The sequence below is a fragment of the Gymnodraco acuticeps genome, unplaced genomic scaffold (assembly GCF_902827175.1).
Source record: "Gymnodraco acuticeps unplaced genomic scaffold, fGymAcu1.1, whole genome shotgun sequence".
NCBI classification, from domain to species: Eukaryota; Metazoa; Chordata; class Actinopteri; order Perciformes; family Bathydraconidae; genus Gymnodraco; species Gymnodraco acuticeps.
Genome location: NW_022991513.1, coordinates 2016462 through 2033563, shown reverse-complemented (window position 1 = coordinate 2033563; position 17102 = coordinate 2016462). Strand labels below are relative to the sequence as shown.

General features: G+C 39.3%; 1 protein-coding gene across 1 annotated transcript; it reads right to left on the bottom strand.

Annotated features, from left to right (window-relative positions):
* Positions 1–198: 198 nt before the first annotated feature.
* Positions 199–16945, bottom strand: LOC117533308 (DNA-binding protein RFX7-like). The gene is given in 10 exon segments (XM_034196985.1): positions 199–5989; positions 6462–6739; positions 7320–7533; positions 7825–7909; positions 8584–8700; positions 10012–10134; positions 10400–10485; positions 12711–12744; positions 16452–16597; positions 16600–16945. Coding segments are annotated over 10 exon segments (4320 nt in total). The 5' UTR covers positions 16654–16945; the 3' UTR covers positions 199–2806.
* Between the last annotated feature and the right edge of the window lie 157 nt (positions 16946–17102).

Sequence of the window (17102 nt, the reverse complement as noted above, 5' to 3'; positions counted from 1 at the left end):
ATTACTATAAATACAATTTGCCTCCTTTTTTGTAAAGGTGTTTTGTAAAGTCTCATATCCAAAAATGCCTTCTTCTTACTAAAGTAACCTTTGGTGTGACATTTCAAAAGTAAGAAGCATATAATTACTATACAGGCAGCTCCTAGTCTCCTGCAGATCCTTGTTTTTCTGTAAATATTAAAGAAACACTGACTCGGGTTACCTATGTACATAAAAATGTTTATTAGTTTTAAGAAAGTCTTTAAAAACCAGTATTAACAAGCACTTCCCCTTATAAAAGCACTAGCTAAAATGCAAAACATAACAGCAGAGGGCAGTACTACAGCTCTGAACAATGAGAGGAAGGGTAAATTCTTCTTAAACACAAACATCAGTGCTAACCAAGTAAATGCTTTGTTTGCTTTCACAGACACAGTAAGAGAAACTATAGCATAAATAAACAAAAAGGTTTGTCTAATTTGCTCAATATTAAATTATAATCAAATTGAGATTATATATTACAATAATATAATTCTCTTTTACAGATATTTAAAGGTTTTATATACTGTATGCATAAAGAATTCAATGTACCGCGTTTGAACTATATCATGACATTACTATTTAACCATATAAGTATGGGTAGTTACTATTTACACATTTTAAAACGTGTGTGCAAATAATAATTTCCTGCAAAATCTAGTCCTGAAAGGTTTTGAATATCAAGTTTTTTTTCTATTTTTTTTTTACCACATTAGAGAAATCATCTGTTAAAACTGGTTAAAACGAAGTACCATATATGATACGTGGTAATATGCTATGATAACAGTGCAAGTCAGATTATCGTGAATTCACAAGATGATATGGTTTGCAAGGTTACATCTTCTGTACAAAAACACACTCTAAATGAAATATTAAAAACAAAAACAAAATCACACCCTCAATCTGTACAACAAATAAAGTTAGTGTGACCAACAATACAAACACACCCTAACACAAACTGAATAAATAACAGTGATTTTTGCCTCCATAAAAACATATTAAACCTGTTGCGTTAACAAAAGCATCAGCAATAGTAAACAAATAAATCTTTAACATTGTCCTGATGTACTAATTATATAAAGAAATGTATTCCAGTGCTGCAAATGTCACAAATGTTTCACTTATTTTCCATATTATTATTCACATTACAGAATATATTTCTCATGGTTGTTATCGAACATAACCCAGTGAGTCACCCAAGATTTAAGTGCATGTTATTGCGGTTTAAATTTTAAGGTTAGTCTTTGGTATGGACATAAGGCTCAGAAACTCTCTTCTTCACACACAGCTCATCACCAGTGTAAATCACGACTTTTACACTCAGTCAGTCTTTAGCTGTTTTGACGTTTTGTTTGAAATCCTCAGGCCATGTGGTGAAACATGTTACTCCCCCAAACCAAACACAGTGCATTGATGTAAAGAAATACGTTTTACAGATTGTCAGAGCAGAGTGATGAGTGCTACGTTAGAAAGTACATTTCTGTAAGTTCTTTAGAGTTCAATTCTGTGAAATCTTATCTATCTACTGTCCATTTTATTATTTGCAGACAAAATCTTAAACTTCTACCCCAAAAGAGTACACAAGGCAAATAACGCATCTTTTGATTAACACAAGAATCTTATTTTAAAAGTGCTGTTTAATTTTTAGGTAAAAGGTTTCCTTTTTGAAATTCTTGCCCTTTGTATCTATATGTGGTTAGGAATCTAGACCTGATCTTTCACTGGTTCCTTAGTAAATGTTCTGATTTTACTTTTATAAAACAATTTCTTTCTTTTTTCAAACTTTTGAAATACAAAACAAAGTGCAAAAGAGGTCTTACAAGCTTTCCAAGCTTGAAATTAAATTAAGGTTTGATTCTGGTGATAACTATGGGGAGGTTGACTTTTTAAATCAATTGATTCATTCTGAGAGGCACAACGTCGTGGATGATAGTCATCCACAGGGATATGAAAACCAGATTAAATTAAAGTTAACACATTTCTCTCTTCCTTTTATGGTTCTGAAACGACCAAAGTAATAATACATACTCTTCATGTAATCCATCAAAGTAAATAATTAGTGATATGATCATATAAATAACTTAAACATTCAGAATGTATGTATTACTCTCCATGCCAAATCTAGCAGATCATTAGAATATATTAAAGGGATAATTTTGGTTAAAAATGTGTTTCTATAAACCGAGTGTTCACTTCTTAATGTTAGTATATTTTGCAGCTAAGGAAACATTTAATTGAACCATATGACACCTAAAGCTCCTGCATAGATAACGTTTTTTTGGCAAATCAAAATTGCACACAAATGTTTCAATGAGGACATATTTGTTCAGCATTATATTTAAATATTTTGTACGTTATGCTTTAGTAACGTAGTGCATGGAGTCTTAAAATATTTATAAACAATTATTTAAATAAATATTTTTTGTAAATAATAACAATAATAGTCGGACAACCACATTTCTTTAGATCAAGAAATTAATTCCTGTTTTTTTCATTAGCTTTTCAGTAAAATGCAACATATAAAAAAAAAAACTTTCTTGTTCAATAACCTTTGTTTGTTTGTTGGAAATGCTCTTAAATAAACAAGGTGAGGCGTTGTCCTCTGAATAAAGGGAAATGACCAGCATTTTTCAGAGTGTTGCAGCATCATAGCAGTTCAGCCTGGCACTTGGACTGGACATACCTTGATTGGGTCCAGTGTTGCATTATAAAGTGTAAATGCCTGAAAATAAAAAAAAAAATTAACGACCATGGGTTGACATGTTCAACATGACGTAAAAAAAAAACCTCAACCCATCAACCCTACAGTTGGTTGATCTTTGCTTTCAAGCCAGTCGAGTCCATTCGAATGTGCCGTGTCGCTGGTAATTTGCTGAAACAGCGCATCATTCACCAGCTCCTCCTCTGCAGCGGCATTTTGATATTGCCCTTGTTGCTGGTTGGGGTCAAACAGAAGCTCTGTGTCCAATGCGTTGAGGTCGTTGATGCTGCTGGAGAGCTCTGAGGTCATTCTGATCTCACAAGGGAAATCTGCCCCGCCTGTAGTCAGCTCAGACCCCTGGTCCATGAGCTGAGTGCCGGCAGTGAGGCCGTTGTCAGTCAGGAAGTTTTTCATAGTGCTGCTGAAATCCAACTGATGCTGAAGTTCTTCTTGATGCTGCTGTGAGGTTAGCAGCATAGACTGGGCCTGTTGTCGATGCTGCTCTCCAATAGTTGATTGTACTCGGTGATCACCTGCTAAGATTGTCATTTGTTCGTTAATAGCATTTTCCATTAAGTAATTAGGCCTCTGCATCTTGCATGTGCTGGTGGGGTCAGAGTTCATCAGGCTGAGGTGGTTGTCACTGCAGGAGAGGTCAGGGTCAGACTCCAGGATCTGGGTGAGGTTCATGCGTGCAGTGTAGCTGGAGGGTAAGTTATTGATGCCCAGACCCCGGACATTGTTGTCATGGTCCCCCTCCAGTTTGCTCAGAAGAACATTGGTGATGTTATTGCTGTTGCACTGTTGTCCTGACGTTGTCTGGACCTCAGTTTGCATCATGACATTGAGCGGCACAGAATGGCTCCTCTGAGCCATGCTGCTCAACCCGAGATTTGTATGGCTGTTTGCAAATATGTTTAACATCTCAGGCGTCACAGGGGAGTTAAAGGGAGACACAACTGAACGAGGCATATGGGAAAGGATTCCCGTGTTTCCGGTCAAGTTCCTCTGATGAACAGCGGGGCTTACACTGCGACATCGAAAAGTTGTAGCTGGTGAGTTGGTGGCTTTGTTATCCAGAGGGGCAGGCACAGCAAAGCCCTCCTGCTTGGCCATGTTAGCTGCTTGCTGCTGCTGAACAGGCGAGATGGGAGTCAAGCGGCCAAAATGGCCGTCGTGGTGCCGCGCATGAGGGACGGCGAAGGCGTGAGGCTTTTGAAATTGGTCACCTATCAGGCCTTGATAGCCGGGGAGGATTCCCATTCCACTGTTTGACTTGTTTAAGCTGCTGCTGTTGTAGCTGTTGTTCATCCACTCCAGCCTGGTTTTGTCTGGGTGGGTCGCCATCGGCCTCTGCATGGGCTTGACTGGGCTGCTGGAGACGGTGTTGCCGTCATGGAAACCAGGGATGCTGGAGTTGATGGGTGTAAAGGCAAATGGGTTCCTGCACTCCACGGGACTGGGAGGCACAGTGCTGCTGCAGTTGGAGTGTGGCGTACCCACTGGGGTGTGACGACTGCTTCCCAGAGCGCTATCCACCGGGGTGGTGGAGGCGATGCGGGAGAAGGGGCTCTCTACGGTGAAGCGTTGGGGTCCTCCCAGCATCTCTGATGTTGGTGTTGGTGTGGGAGTAGGAGTGGGTGTCGGAGTCTGCATTGGGTTGCTGTGGCTGTTTGCAGCATGATAGAAAGAAGTCATGGTCTGATTGGTGGACATCATGTTGTCCGGCATGGCTGCCTGTTGGCCTTGTGGTGTGACGCAGCCTCCAAACTCCTGCATGTTGTTAAGCTTCATCTGCTCCTCCATCTGCACCAGCTCCTCCACAATGCTGTCCTGGGTCACATCATCATCAAAGTGAAAGTAGTCCATATCTGTCTGCATAGGGAGCTGGCTTGATATCGTGGCTTGATTCAAAAAGTCTAATGGTTCAGAGTTAGACTGGGTGTAGATATTGGGTTGACAGCTTAAACTCCTAACATCACTCACTCCTGTAAGTGTTTGGAAGCCGGTGTTATTAGGTATGGCATGCACGTTAGGCGTTGTGTGCCCCTGCTGTTGCTGCATTAATGAGTGACTGTCTGAGATGCTATTTTCCATAACAGTGGGAGTGTTTTTCCTCTGCATTGAGCTCTGTGATCTGGCAACAGAGTAGAATCCACTCGATCTGAAAGAGGAAGTGCAGAGTGAGTGGGCTTGAGGGGAGATCATTTTCATCTCTACCTCCCTGGTCACTGGTGCACTTTCAGGTCTAGTTGGAGCTCCTGGGCGCAGGATGTTACCGACCGTGTTTCTAGTCACATATCCTAAACCAGCAGCGCCCCCTGGCTCTGGCTGCTGGGGCATAAAAGCCCTTTTGATTGGAGAAAAATCTGGACTGAAGCATGAACGTTTCCTGAGGTTCTTAGTAGACAGGAAACCTTCCTTTGCTGCTGTCACTCCGCCGTTTTCTCCAAAAGAAGTTGGTGTGCTGGTGTTCAGTAAAGGAACAGCGCTGGTATTCTGAGTGGAAGGTGTTAAGTGCAAGTTGCTTGTATTATCAGCACCATTATTGCTGCTTTGGACTGCAGTGTTAATGCCCGAGGAGGACCTCCCGTGGCAGTTAGAGATAGAGGTGCTCTCCAGGAAGCCTTTAGACTGAGGTATGGGCACACTGGCAGCCCTCTGTAAAGCCCCTACAGCTCTGTTTACCATGGCTTCATGAGAAAAATTCAAAGAGCCAGGATTTTGCATTTGGCTGTTTTTATGTATAGCTTCAACTTCCATTTCAACATCGATGGTTTGAGTGTTAGTAGTCTGCCCTGGTCTGGCCACCGGGGCCAGGATGGGGACTGTAGAGACGCTCCTCATATTCCGATTGAAGCTGACGTCTTCTGCAGAACTACTTACGCCTGTAGAGGCCGGCCGCAGAGTGGCATTTGTAAAGGAAGTGGTGGTATTGCTGCTGTTGGTTGCCAGAGATATGGCTGTCAAGTTGACCAAACTGACCGGGCTGACATGACATGTGGTCATCATGGTCTTCACAGGGCTGTTGCTGATGATCATGGTGGAGGGCGAGCGCAAAGTGATGGCAGTCGTGGCCACCGGTTTGGGCAGGATTTGCGCATATCGCTGCCGGGCAGTGCGTTCTCCCACGGGACTGGCTAGAATATTTTTGGGACTATGTCTCACTGCCTGAACTTGCTGGGTCACCATTTGGAAGTTAATAGGCATCATTTTGTTCTCCACTGTTCCCAGTGGACTGGGACACATCAGCTGCCTGCTTCTCTGTACCTGCAGAGAGGGAGGGAGGGTCGGTCAGAAAGGGGTACTGAATCTGTACTGATAGATCTCAAATATCACTATTTAGACAGAAGGTTGGCACACACACAGGATACATTTTGGAGTTCATATTTTACACAAGTAAAAACTATATAGGTAGTGCTCTTAACATAATTAGATTTAGAATAATTAAGAAAGGTGTCCTTTTGAACACAATGCATCCTGCAACACTGCACTCATTTACTATTGAATTATTTTTTTCAAGGTGATGTTAATTATTCTTAAAAGTGGTAACTTTGGACACAAATATGGTTTTACAGCATTCATGATGTGTGTATATATATATATACTGTATATATTTATATAATTTACCATTACATTCTAAATTCAAGTGAATCTAGACATTTATCTTCTCTAAGGTCAGATGAATGCCATACATAGAACAAAATAAGACATTGTGATCTCCATAGAGTGCTGCTCTCACCGTGAGGGGGCTCTGCACTGCAGCGACCATGATGCCGATGGTGGGCTGAGGTGACGGAGGGGTGGGGCTGGCACAAGGCACACTCTCTGCCCTCTTGGTTTGTCCCTCTCCAGGAAAAGGAGAGTGCAGCTTCTGCTCTTGTTGTTTCCTCTGGATCTTTCTCTGGAGCTGCTGCTTTGCATCGACAGGCGGCGAGGACAGAGTCATCACATGAGGCTGGAAGGAGAGAGCCTCAGAGGCCGGGACGAACGCTGACACCACCTGTGGAAGCTTTACCTCTGAAGGGAAGAGACAGGGGGTTAAGTACAGATAATGATTCTATTATCAGTAAAGTATTAGCCTCATCATTATATTATGTAAATATGTTAATGTGTGAGACAATAAGGCTTGATCATGGCACTCCATAAGACAACAAACTAACAAAAGTTTTACTCAGGCTTCATATATTGTTTTGTTTTTTACCAGCATAGCAAATTGCAATATTGCTAATGACTCCATGTTGCACAGAACTGACTACCATGTAGATAATGTAATATATCATAGTTAATGTACATACAACAAACACAAATGTGATTATGTATAAAGTATGTGTATGAATAATGTTTTGTACTAGATCGTAGCCCTGTGGAAGTACCATTGGCATCAGCTAATGAAGATACAACTAAATAAACAACTATCCACATACATAGTGTGTAATATGTATGTGTCAGTTTGACCAGATTGCTCCAATAAAGCTTGAGACACTCGAGAAACAGAGCTGTGTAAAAAAACAAGGAGACTGGAATAAAAGAGCAGTAACAAGCAGCTGCCACTCCTTACAGTTTTTACTCAGGTGGCACGAAGCCGACTCAGACTGACCTGTTGCTGTGCCGGTCATAATGGTGAGCGCTGCCAGGGACTTGTTGCTGATGTAATGGCTGTCGATCAGGAAGCGAGCCAAGTCTTCCACGACATCAAACTGGCGTTTCAGCACCTTTTGGGCCCACTCACACACCAGATCACAGGCGGCAAACCTCACGTCTTCCTTAATACCGCCCAGCTGGCCCGGTGAATCCAGGACATCACATTGGAGCTACACACAATAGATTTGTGTTCATTTCATATAGAGCTGGAACAGCATTTTTGGCAAGCTATTTTGATTCTTGATTAATCGTAATGCAAAAATGGCCAAAAATGCTGCTTTTAGCTTCACAATTATGTTTAATATCAAATATATTTGGGTTTTGGCTTGTCAAACAAGACATTTAAAGACATAACCTCGGACATGTCACACTGACACTGCAGAATAGGATAGTGACAAATATTAAGAGGAGAATATAGATTATTCTAAAAATATGAATAATGAAGATGTAAACATGCTTACCCCGTCCCCTGTTTTATGAAGATCCAGAGTGGGTAAAGATGGCATGTGAATAACCAGCCTCTTCCTCAGTCCACTATAGCAATATGTAAGCTGGTGTTAAGAACAAAAACATCTGATTCCACAAAACGTGTAATATACAGTTACATATGGACAGTGGTTAATGTAGGAATTGTCTTCAGTTCTATAGTTATGGAGAAAAAAAATAATTAGAACATTTGATATTGAAGATCAATTTTTGTTTTAAACAGTTGGACATTACACAGACATCTGGAAATTAGAATAATGTAATTTGAACATGAAAGTGTACTTTACTGTAGAAAAGTATGTTGATTTATATTTCAATATGTGCATGTTGTGAAAATATTGAATAAATGAAAACACATCCTTGATTCCAAACTTCCTTCAACACGTACAACTTTTCTTCAGCATCATAACCCATACGATTTATAACTTATGATCTCACATTACAAAAAGATTATTTAATTGACCTGAAATACTGAAGGTTATGAATATAAATCAAATGTTGCACTTTAACGTCAGCAGCAAAATATACTTTAAACAGATCCGAATTGCGTAATAAAAGGTCAAGGTCACAGTGACTCCCTGAGGGGCCCTGTATTATGCTACTGCTTCCGAGACAGAGAGGGACTTTATTTCATTTCACATCTATATTTAGAGAGCTTTATAAACTGCAACAGCAGATGGTCTGCGACCAGGGACAGAGGCCAGACTGTTACAATCCATTCCAGTGAAGGATATTTAGATTTTCCTCTCATGCCAAGTCGACGAGCCTTCATGTTCGGGAAGACATTTTTCATCATTTTCCCAAAGTCTGCCGCACTCAGTGGATGGTAGTTCAGATTGTCACAGAAGCTCCTGAAAGACATAACAGACGGAATATTAAATTAAGAAAATATTTCTCTGAGTATTTGCCTTGAATTTAATTCATCTCAACATAGCAGATAATACTAAGGGCCCTTAATGTGTAGTCCTGTGATTGTAAGGGGATTAAAGTGTTAACATTTCAAACAAAGTTTCCATATAATACAGATTTTTTACATTAATAACTGGCCAAAATGACTTTTATAATGATAATCAGAGAGTTTTCTGCCACAACAGAAAGCAGTTTTCAGCAAAAAAGCTCTAATAAAATTCACTGTACATTAGCTGCTCAGTAATAAAAAAGCAGACAGACACAGGGATGATGTAACTGTTGAACATACTGGAACATTTAGAAAATTAAAATTCAGATCATTTTCTCAGGAGCTGGTGGAGACTAAAAACAGAGCTTAGGGAGAGGCACTTTATGAGATCATGTCTGTAAACACAACTCTAAATCAATGATAATGTTTCTCTGTGTCTGCTTGGTGTGTTAGCGATTGATAAAGTCAATGCTGTGTTAACAACTTGTTTTTATCTGCCCCCAAAAATTCAAAATGAGAAGTTATTGCAGGTTTAACTGTATAAAATATAAAGTTAAGTTTAAACAATTTTGAAACAGTAGAGTCGTAATAATGACTCACAGTTTGACACATTCGTAAAATGAGTACCGAGCAAATTAAACTCTTGTATTGTGGTTGACCCGGCTTCATCCCACTGGTTATGTTTAGTTAAATTCACCATACAGATCAGTGTATATGTAACATAGTCCAATTAGTGCAGAGTTAACTGAAGTCCTGATAATCTTCAAATGGCTTCTTTGTGCTATTTAAACCAAAATGTTTTTTTCAACAACATATGAATATCAACTATTACATGGTAATAAAACAAATACTTCTGTATCTTTTGTTTCATGTTTAAAGGGAAGCACATAGAGTCTCTTTGAAGCCTTTTCACCGCTCTATTCTAAAGGCGCCAATATTTCTGGAGGCCACTGTATTTCTGATCTCGTTGAGTTAAAAAGGCTGTTACATAACACTGCCCGAGAATTTCAATGGCTGTCTCAGACTTTCCATTCTAATATTACCAACACATGCTGCTCTCTGTGATTCCCATGCCTGCTGCGTCTATTTATACTGTCGCCTCGGCCGCCAGTCATTTAGAGGCGAAAGATTCTTCAACATTGAAAAGGTGAACACCAATGTTAAACATTAAATATCATATCATAAAAAGGTGATATATTCTATATGTTTATTGAGAAGCTGTATGACAGTACAATTAAGTTTCCTGTTTTATTTTTGGACCTACTTGTATTCATCATAGACCTCCTGTTTGGGAAGAGAGGTCTCTGGGTATTCCTCTAAATGATGGCGGATCCAGTTAAACGCATGCATCTGCTGCGTGCGGCTGGATGACAGGGCGCTCTGCTCACTGAAAATAGACATAGATTATTCATTTGATGACAAATCACAGAACAAAAGCTACTTTTTGCCAAATTAACCTCAGTCCTAAGTAAGATCATATCTAAAACTAATCTAAGCTTTGTGTGAGTCTAATCATTATTATTTTACCCACATGAGACAGTAATTAACAGAAATGTATGTGACTATGAATGATTAACTGTTTCTTGTCTTTTAAATACTTCAGCTGCTGTCCATTTTCCATAAATACTGCCAGAAAGCAGCTTTGTTCTTACCTTTTCTCGATGTTAGTGTTCGGACCAGAAGGCAACTTAAGGTAGAGGTAGAGTTTTTCAATGTCTGAGAACCTCTCCACATCTTGCTGTAGAAATACAAAGGGGACAAAAAATTGTTTCAATGCATGACCTTCCTTTTAATTGGTACAAAGTACTTTCCCTTCATTGATTAAAAAATGTATGGACACTTGCTTTACAACCCTCAAACAAAGCATTTAAACCTGACCCAAAGAAAACACACTGATCTGGAAGACAGAAAACATGGCAGGAAATTCCATGAAAAGGGGATTGATGTGCTACTTAATACGTGAAAAATAAAAGAAACAATGATAGGGCTGAGTTTGATAAAAAATGTAACCTTTGTCATCAGATGTTTGGTGTAAGACAAACACTGCACATCATAAACATCCCATCCCCACACTGAAGCAGCAGGGCAAGGAGTGAGAAGCACGAACACACTTTCACTCGGACTTTAAACCCAGCAGTGTAGAGTTACGAATCAGAGATATGTTGCGTTAATTTCGCTGAGACACACTAGTACGTGCACACACGGTCTGAATGGCTGCAGACACACAGACAGACAAGCTTCAGCTCTTCAGGGAGCTTGTAAGGTGAACATGAATCCTCGGCTGATAGTAAATGCACACAGACACACATCCACATACTGCCAGCATTCATTCACACTTTCAATTGGCTCCTCTGTCTTTTCTGATTAACTCCTTAACACCTCTTCGCACTAGCGCTGCAAGAATGAGCCCTAAAACCCAGAAATGAGTTAGCAGTTCTGCAATTCCAGTTCCATCACCTCGAAGGTTTTTTTTTTATTAGATGTTTGATACAAGGTCTGATATGTATATGATATATAGGTATTGTAAAGCTATTACTTGTTGTGACCATGGTATAGTCTCTTAAAATACTAACTTTGGCTTTTTACTTTAGGTGTTTTCATTTATGCCATAAAAGTGGCGTTCATCTGTGAACATCATCTTGCTAAAGAAAATGTGTAAGTCTGGAAAATGTTTGTCTGCCACAGAGCTTATTTCCTCACTTCCTGCTGCAAGTCTATGTTACCGTGTCATCAGCTCTGCACAGTAAACACCTTTACACTTTCCTTTAACTCCTAACATGCTGGTAACAAAGATGTTACCAGCATGCGGTGTACATTTTAGGAGTTGCTAGTTCATTTGAGAAGTGTTTTTTTATTATTTTGTGCAGCTTTGTATACCATTAGGTGGTAAATTCCTGACAAAAGATGCTGGGTTATTTCATCACAAGATCAGGAGGATGACGTCAGACAACACAGGGTTGCATTAGGTTTAAATAGATTTGTGTCTTTCTTTTTTTTAAGGGCATGACCGGAATGAGGGTAATTGAACCGGTGTGTATTAAAAACGTCATGACATCACACTTTATATAAAGTATACTACATAAGGACGACCAAAGCCCCGGCCAACCTCTGCTACTCCTCTTGGCTCCACAAACAGTTTTTGATACTGGGATATTCTGCTAAATTAAGTAGCATTAACAGCTGCACAATAATACTGAAATTCTGTTATTGGCAAACAATCATTTCTCTAATACTCAAACATATTGGCTGCATAGGCCCTTATGGAGCTCTAATAATTGTGTTCTCTTGTTGTTGCACCTCCCTTTGCTGCTGTAGCAATGCAAATTCCCCACTGTGGGACTTTAGGATTATCTTGTCTTATTTTTCATCTTAACATTGACTGTTCAACACTTATTTTCTTAGAAAAAAAAAGATTATTATATTGTTGTTAAACAGCATAGTGCTCGCACCGTAAATAAAGTGAAGTACGACATTGGCTGGTTCCTCGTTGTACTTTCACAATTTTGGCACTTGGCAAGTGATTTCATTGTGAAATTCATGCTGTAAATATCTACAGACTAACATAAACATGTATTTTTCCACACAAACTCTGGGAGTTCTTGAACCGGATTATCACCAACAATCAGACATATTTTTGCCAAAAAAAAGGTATTCATGGTCCTCAGAGGATTTCTAAAAAGCCTTTCCAAAATGTAACTGCTTGATGCAGCCATTCTTCCCAGAGCTGGACCCTTCCTTTTTTCTGCATGAATGCCACCTTCAAGTCAAAATAACATTTTAAGGTCCCGTATTTGTAATCATTTCTGTAAATTACTCAGCACAAGAAATAAACCCATCAGGAAACAATAGTGCTTAAGCTTTATGCTGAAACCACAAAATAACAAACAATATTTTAAAGTTATGTGAAAGGTGTAATACAAAATGTAATTTGCAGATTTGTTCAAATATTTCACAGATACTCACCAGAATGTTTTCCACTTTTGATTGAACAGATTTGCTGTAAAAAAAGAGAGAAAATATAAATGAGTATGAAGCTGTTGTAACATGAGCGCTTGAGTCTAAAGTCTATTTATTTATAAAGCAGAGGAATGTTTGGTATGAGACGACCCTCCCCTCAGCATCTCAGGTCATGTATCCCACCACCAGGAACACATGTTGTCAAATGTAAAAGAGACACAGCCACATACATTGTCTCTGACAGAAGAACACAGGCATCCATTTCCAGTTACCCAGGAAACCTACTATATGTCTGTTTCATCCCATTTAATGTTGAAGGAATACATTGATAAAAATATGGACTTTCACCTTTTTAATTTATTCATATGTTTTAACAATAAGTTGAACTATATTTTAAGAAAAGCAAATGTTTTATTGTGATTCCTGATTTTATATCGATATACTCACAGCTATTGTGTATTCTACGATATAAGGAGGCCAGTCAATTCCATACTGTATATACACTGGTAGGGCTGAACAATAAAAGGTCATTTATGAAGTCATTTTTGGTAAATAAACAGATATTAACGTGTCTTTTTGCTGTTTTCAGTATACTGCTTGAATCCAACATATTGTTGTTGAATTTGAAAATGAATGGGAATAATTATTTAATTTATGAAACAACAAAAAAGGCACCAATAAAACAAGAATGAAAGAAAAATAAATGTTCCATCATGATGACGATAGAAAAGACAAGTTTCTGCAGCCCTACATGCAGTACCAGCCGGACAAAAGACGCAGAGCAAATGAACTTTGCAACCAGTATTTTGCACAATATACTAGTGTAAATGCAATGCCCCATACCTCGGAGCCCTTTTTTAACGCAAAAAAAGTGTAGAAGACAGATTTAAACCAATGATACATTGCTCAGAGTCCGGCCAGATACAAGACCATCACTTGTCCAGGTCTAAATCCTAATCTGCAGAAAGGTAAAGTTGTTGTTGTGCTTGCTGTGAGACATAAGACAGGTCACATTTAAAGACTCTTACTTGGCGACACCAGGCAGGGCAGAATCAGGAGTTGCTCTAAGCCACGACGACAACAGGTCACTTTAATTCACTGTTACTAGGGAGCCACGGATGTTCCCATGCTAAAAGGCCATCGTTGAGCTGTTTGTTGGGCCGATTTGGCACCTCAAGCATTAAATGGATAAAAGAACTGATACAACAACACTGTGTAAAATATCCGGGTGTAACTCAGTCTCAGCCTCTGATTGGGCGGCTTGAATGAAAGCCAGCAGGAACAGTGGTGTGCACTAAAGACTATCACTCCATGTGATGACAGAGCGAGGGTGTAGTTGCAAATAAACTTGCTGACCTCGACTAAGACAGTCACACTCTACCATGAACCACTCAGCTGCTCAAGTAAACGTCAATATTTATGCTCTAATCCACTTAAAGGTTAAAGATTTAGGGAGAAGGACACATTTTCAATATCCCCTCATGTTAACAGCAGAGTGAAGCGTTTCTGTGGAGGTTTCCCCGCTTCACCTCTGAACTGTTGTGCTTTTGAGTAGTTCAGCCTCTTGACATTTAATGGCTGTTTGACATTTAAATTATAATACTTGAGTTCATATACATTCAGAAATAAAAGGGTATTGTCGGTTAGAATACAGGCTGAAATAACAGCAACCACAGACAATACACTATCAAATACACTTTTTTTTCTAATATGTGGTAGCGTAACACTTGAACTTCTCTCTTATTTCACAGCAGACAGATACTCAATTTTAAAACATAGGCTTACATTCAGTGTTTTTTTTTTGTATTATGCAAGTTGCAGTAGGTGATGGATCCTCCTAATTTTAAATAGGTTACTTCATACTTCATGTTGACTTATAGTTATGTGATTCTGTGTGGTTTATTTATTTGTAAAGTTATATGTACCCTTAAACCAGGCAATGACGTCTGAGTGTAGTGAACACTTTTAAATAAACTGGTATGAAAATGATTTGGATAACATCATGGCCATGTCTGGTATGTGTGAGATAAAAATGCCATTATATTTATGTTGCAAGGGTTAGGCACAGTTACAATGGTGTGAAACTGAGATATTACGAGTATTACGAGTCGGTTTACACACTGCTACAGGAGCTACATAACGGAGCTGTTGCTTTCTGTCGGTAGTGTTCTGATGATGGAAATAGAGGGAACTTGAATGTAAATAGCTGCTGCTGCGACAACGCCTTCAGCTCATCAGTAAATTAGAAAGAGATGAGGAAGTGAAGGAAAGGATGAACTAGTACCTTTACTGAAGGAAAGTAGCAACATGAGTCCTGAAATCAAAATGTTTCTTGAGTACAATACACTGAACTATGCAGGCACAATGACCCTGTCAAATGTAAGGTATCAGGTTACAGCTGCAAGAATGCAATCAATTCGCAATTGTTAGAATGTTCAATTGGTTTCATCATTTTTTAAGAAAGTAATTTCTCAGTTTTCATAGACTTCATCTAATTGGTTTACTGAGAAAATAATTGTCATCTATCAATTAATTGACAATGAAAATATTCATTAGTAGCAGCCCTAATATTACAATATTAACTTATTATTACAATATGAAACGGGTGCATTTAAGTGTAAGCAACATTTCAATGTTGAAATTGGATGGAAGCATTTACACTACATATTCTGTGGCTAGTTTATTGTGCAGCAATGTGTCATCACATTATATATCAGGGTTCCTACCCCTTTTTACTATTTCAAGATTTTCCAGAGCCCTACATCTGTTATATATTCCACCCTTGTTCATGTCAAGCCCTGACCCTAAAGAATAAAAAGTTATTGATCCCAAGAAGATCTGCTTTACTGTTAAGTTAGCAACATGTTCATGTTGAGTCAGTCAATGATGGTGGAATGTGTATTAGCATCTACTCTAGTACCATTGAGTAATTTAATGCAAGTTATACTTCAACTTCACTGCATTTTAGAATAAAGTGTAGTACTTATTACTCCTGAAGGCTAGATACTTTACAGAACAGATTAATATTGCTCATGCTTAACACACAATTGGTGATTAAAATATGAGAACCTGTTACTATTTAAACTATTTCCCAGTATAAAAAGTATAAATAACTCTAGAAATTATAATAATATAATCAAATGTAAGCTATAATTTAGGCTACAGTGGGTAACCCTAACCCAATATGGAGTCATTTCATGTCTGTATACCGGACTTGTTATGAACTAGTAATATATTATTTTCACTCTATGGTACTGCTACTACTACTCAGGTAAACACAGTGGTGGAATGTAACTCAAGAAATACACTTTACTAACTTTGTTTTAGTTGAATCTTACTGTATATTTTAATGTTCTTTTATAACTATTTAGATTGTGTGTCCTTTTATGAAAACGATGTTGTTAGTATCATTATTTGTACTTGTATTATAAGTGGTTCCACCTGTAACAGTATTAATGCATTCGTTATATAGTAAAACAACAATATATATATATATAACAATGTCATACTTACACGGGGACTTCTCAACGACAACGGCTTACTTTTTATGCTAGTTTGGCTAATAACACTGATGTTTACTCTGAGTAACCTTTTGCATGCAGCAGTACCACTAATTAACTAGGCTATTATAACACTGTGGAGTAACACCACTTCCACCTGCCTTTACGATCAAAAACTATAAAAGGAATCCCTTCCCTTTAAGCATGTAAGCATGTAAGCACAGTATGTATGAGTACAGCTCCTCACCAGATGGAGTTCTTGATCCGGAGCTGCAGCGCGCTGGCCTCGGCGCCCTGCAGCCCGGTGAGCAGGCCGGGCATGCTGCTCGCCCCGCGGTCCGGCGGCGGCTGCTGGTCCTCCTCGGCCATCACGTTGGGCCTCGGGGTGGGTGTGCACTGGGCTGGGCTGGACGGGAGGCGTGGGAGGGTGTTCTCGGGCTAGACAACATGGACTGGAGGTCGTTGCGATGCTAACGGGACAGCAGCGCGCCCTGTTGTTGTTGTTGCCACCCAGTCCTCCTCCGACATCGCTCGCTTCAAGTCCCGACACTTGGTGAATTAAAGACGCTGTGCAACAAAACTATGTGTCGCTGTCAGTCGCGACGTGATGCATGAATATAAATAAGTAAAGGCAGGTGTAAACAGACAGTACACGGACAGCTGCAAAATAAAAAAACTAGCTAGTCCCTCCGGTGAGCTGTGCCCCTCACGTTATGGGATTTCTCTGCATGTGCATGGTGAGTAGTAGCTGTTGGGACGACGCATGCGCACTAGACCCCCAGCATTAAAAAACAACATCTAAGCAGGAGACGTTACTGGGCACGTTACTATGAAATTTGGGAATGTACACATGGATATTATTACTTTAGACCCAGCAATAAAACAAACATACATCTAA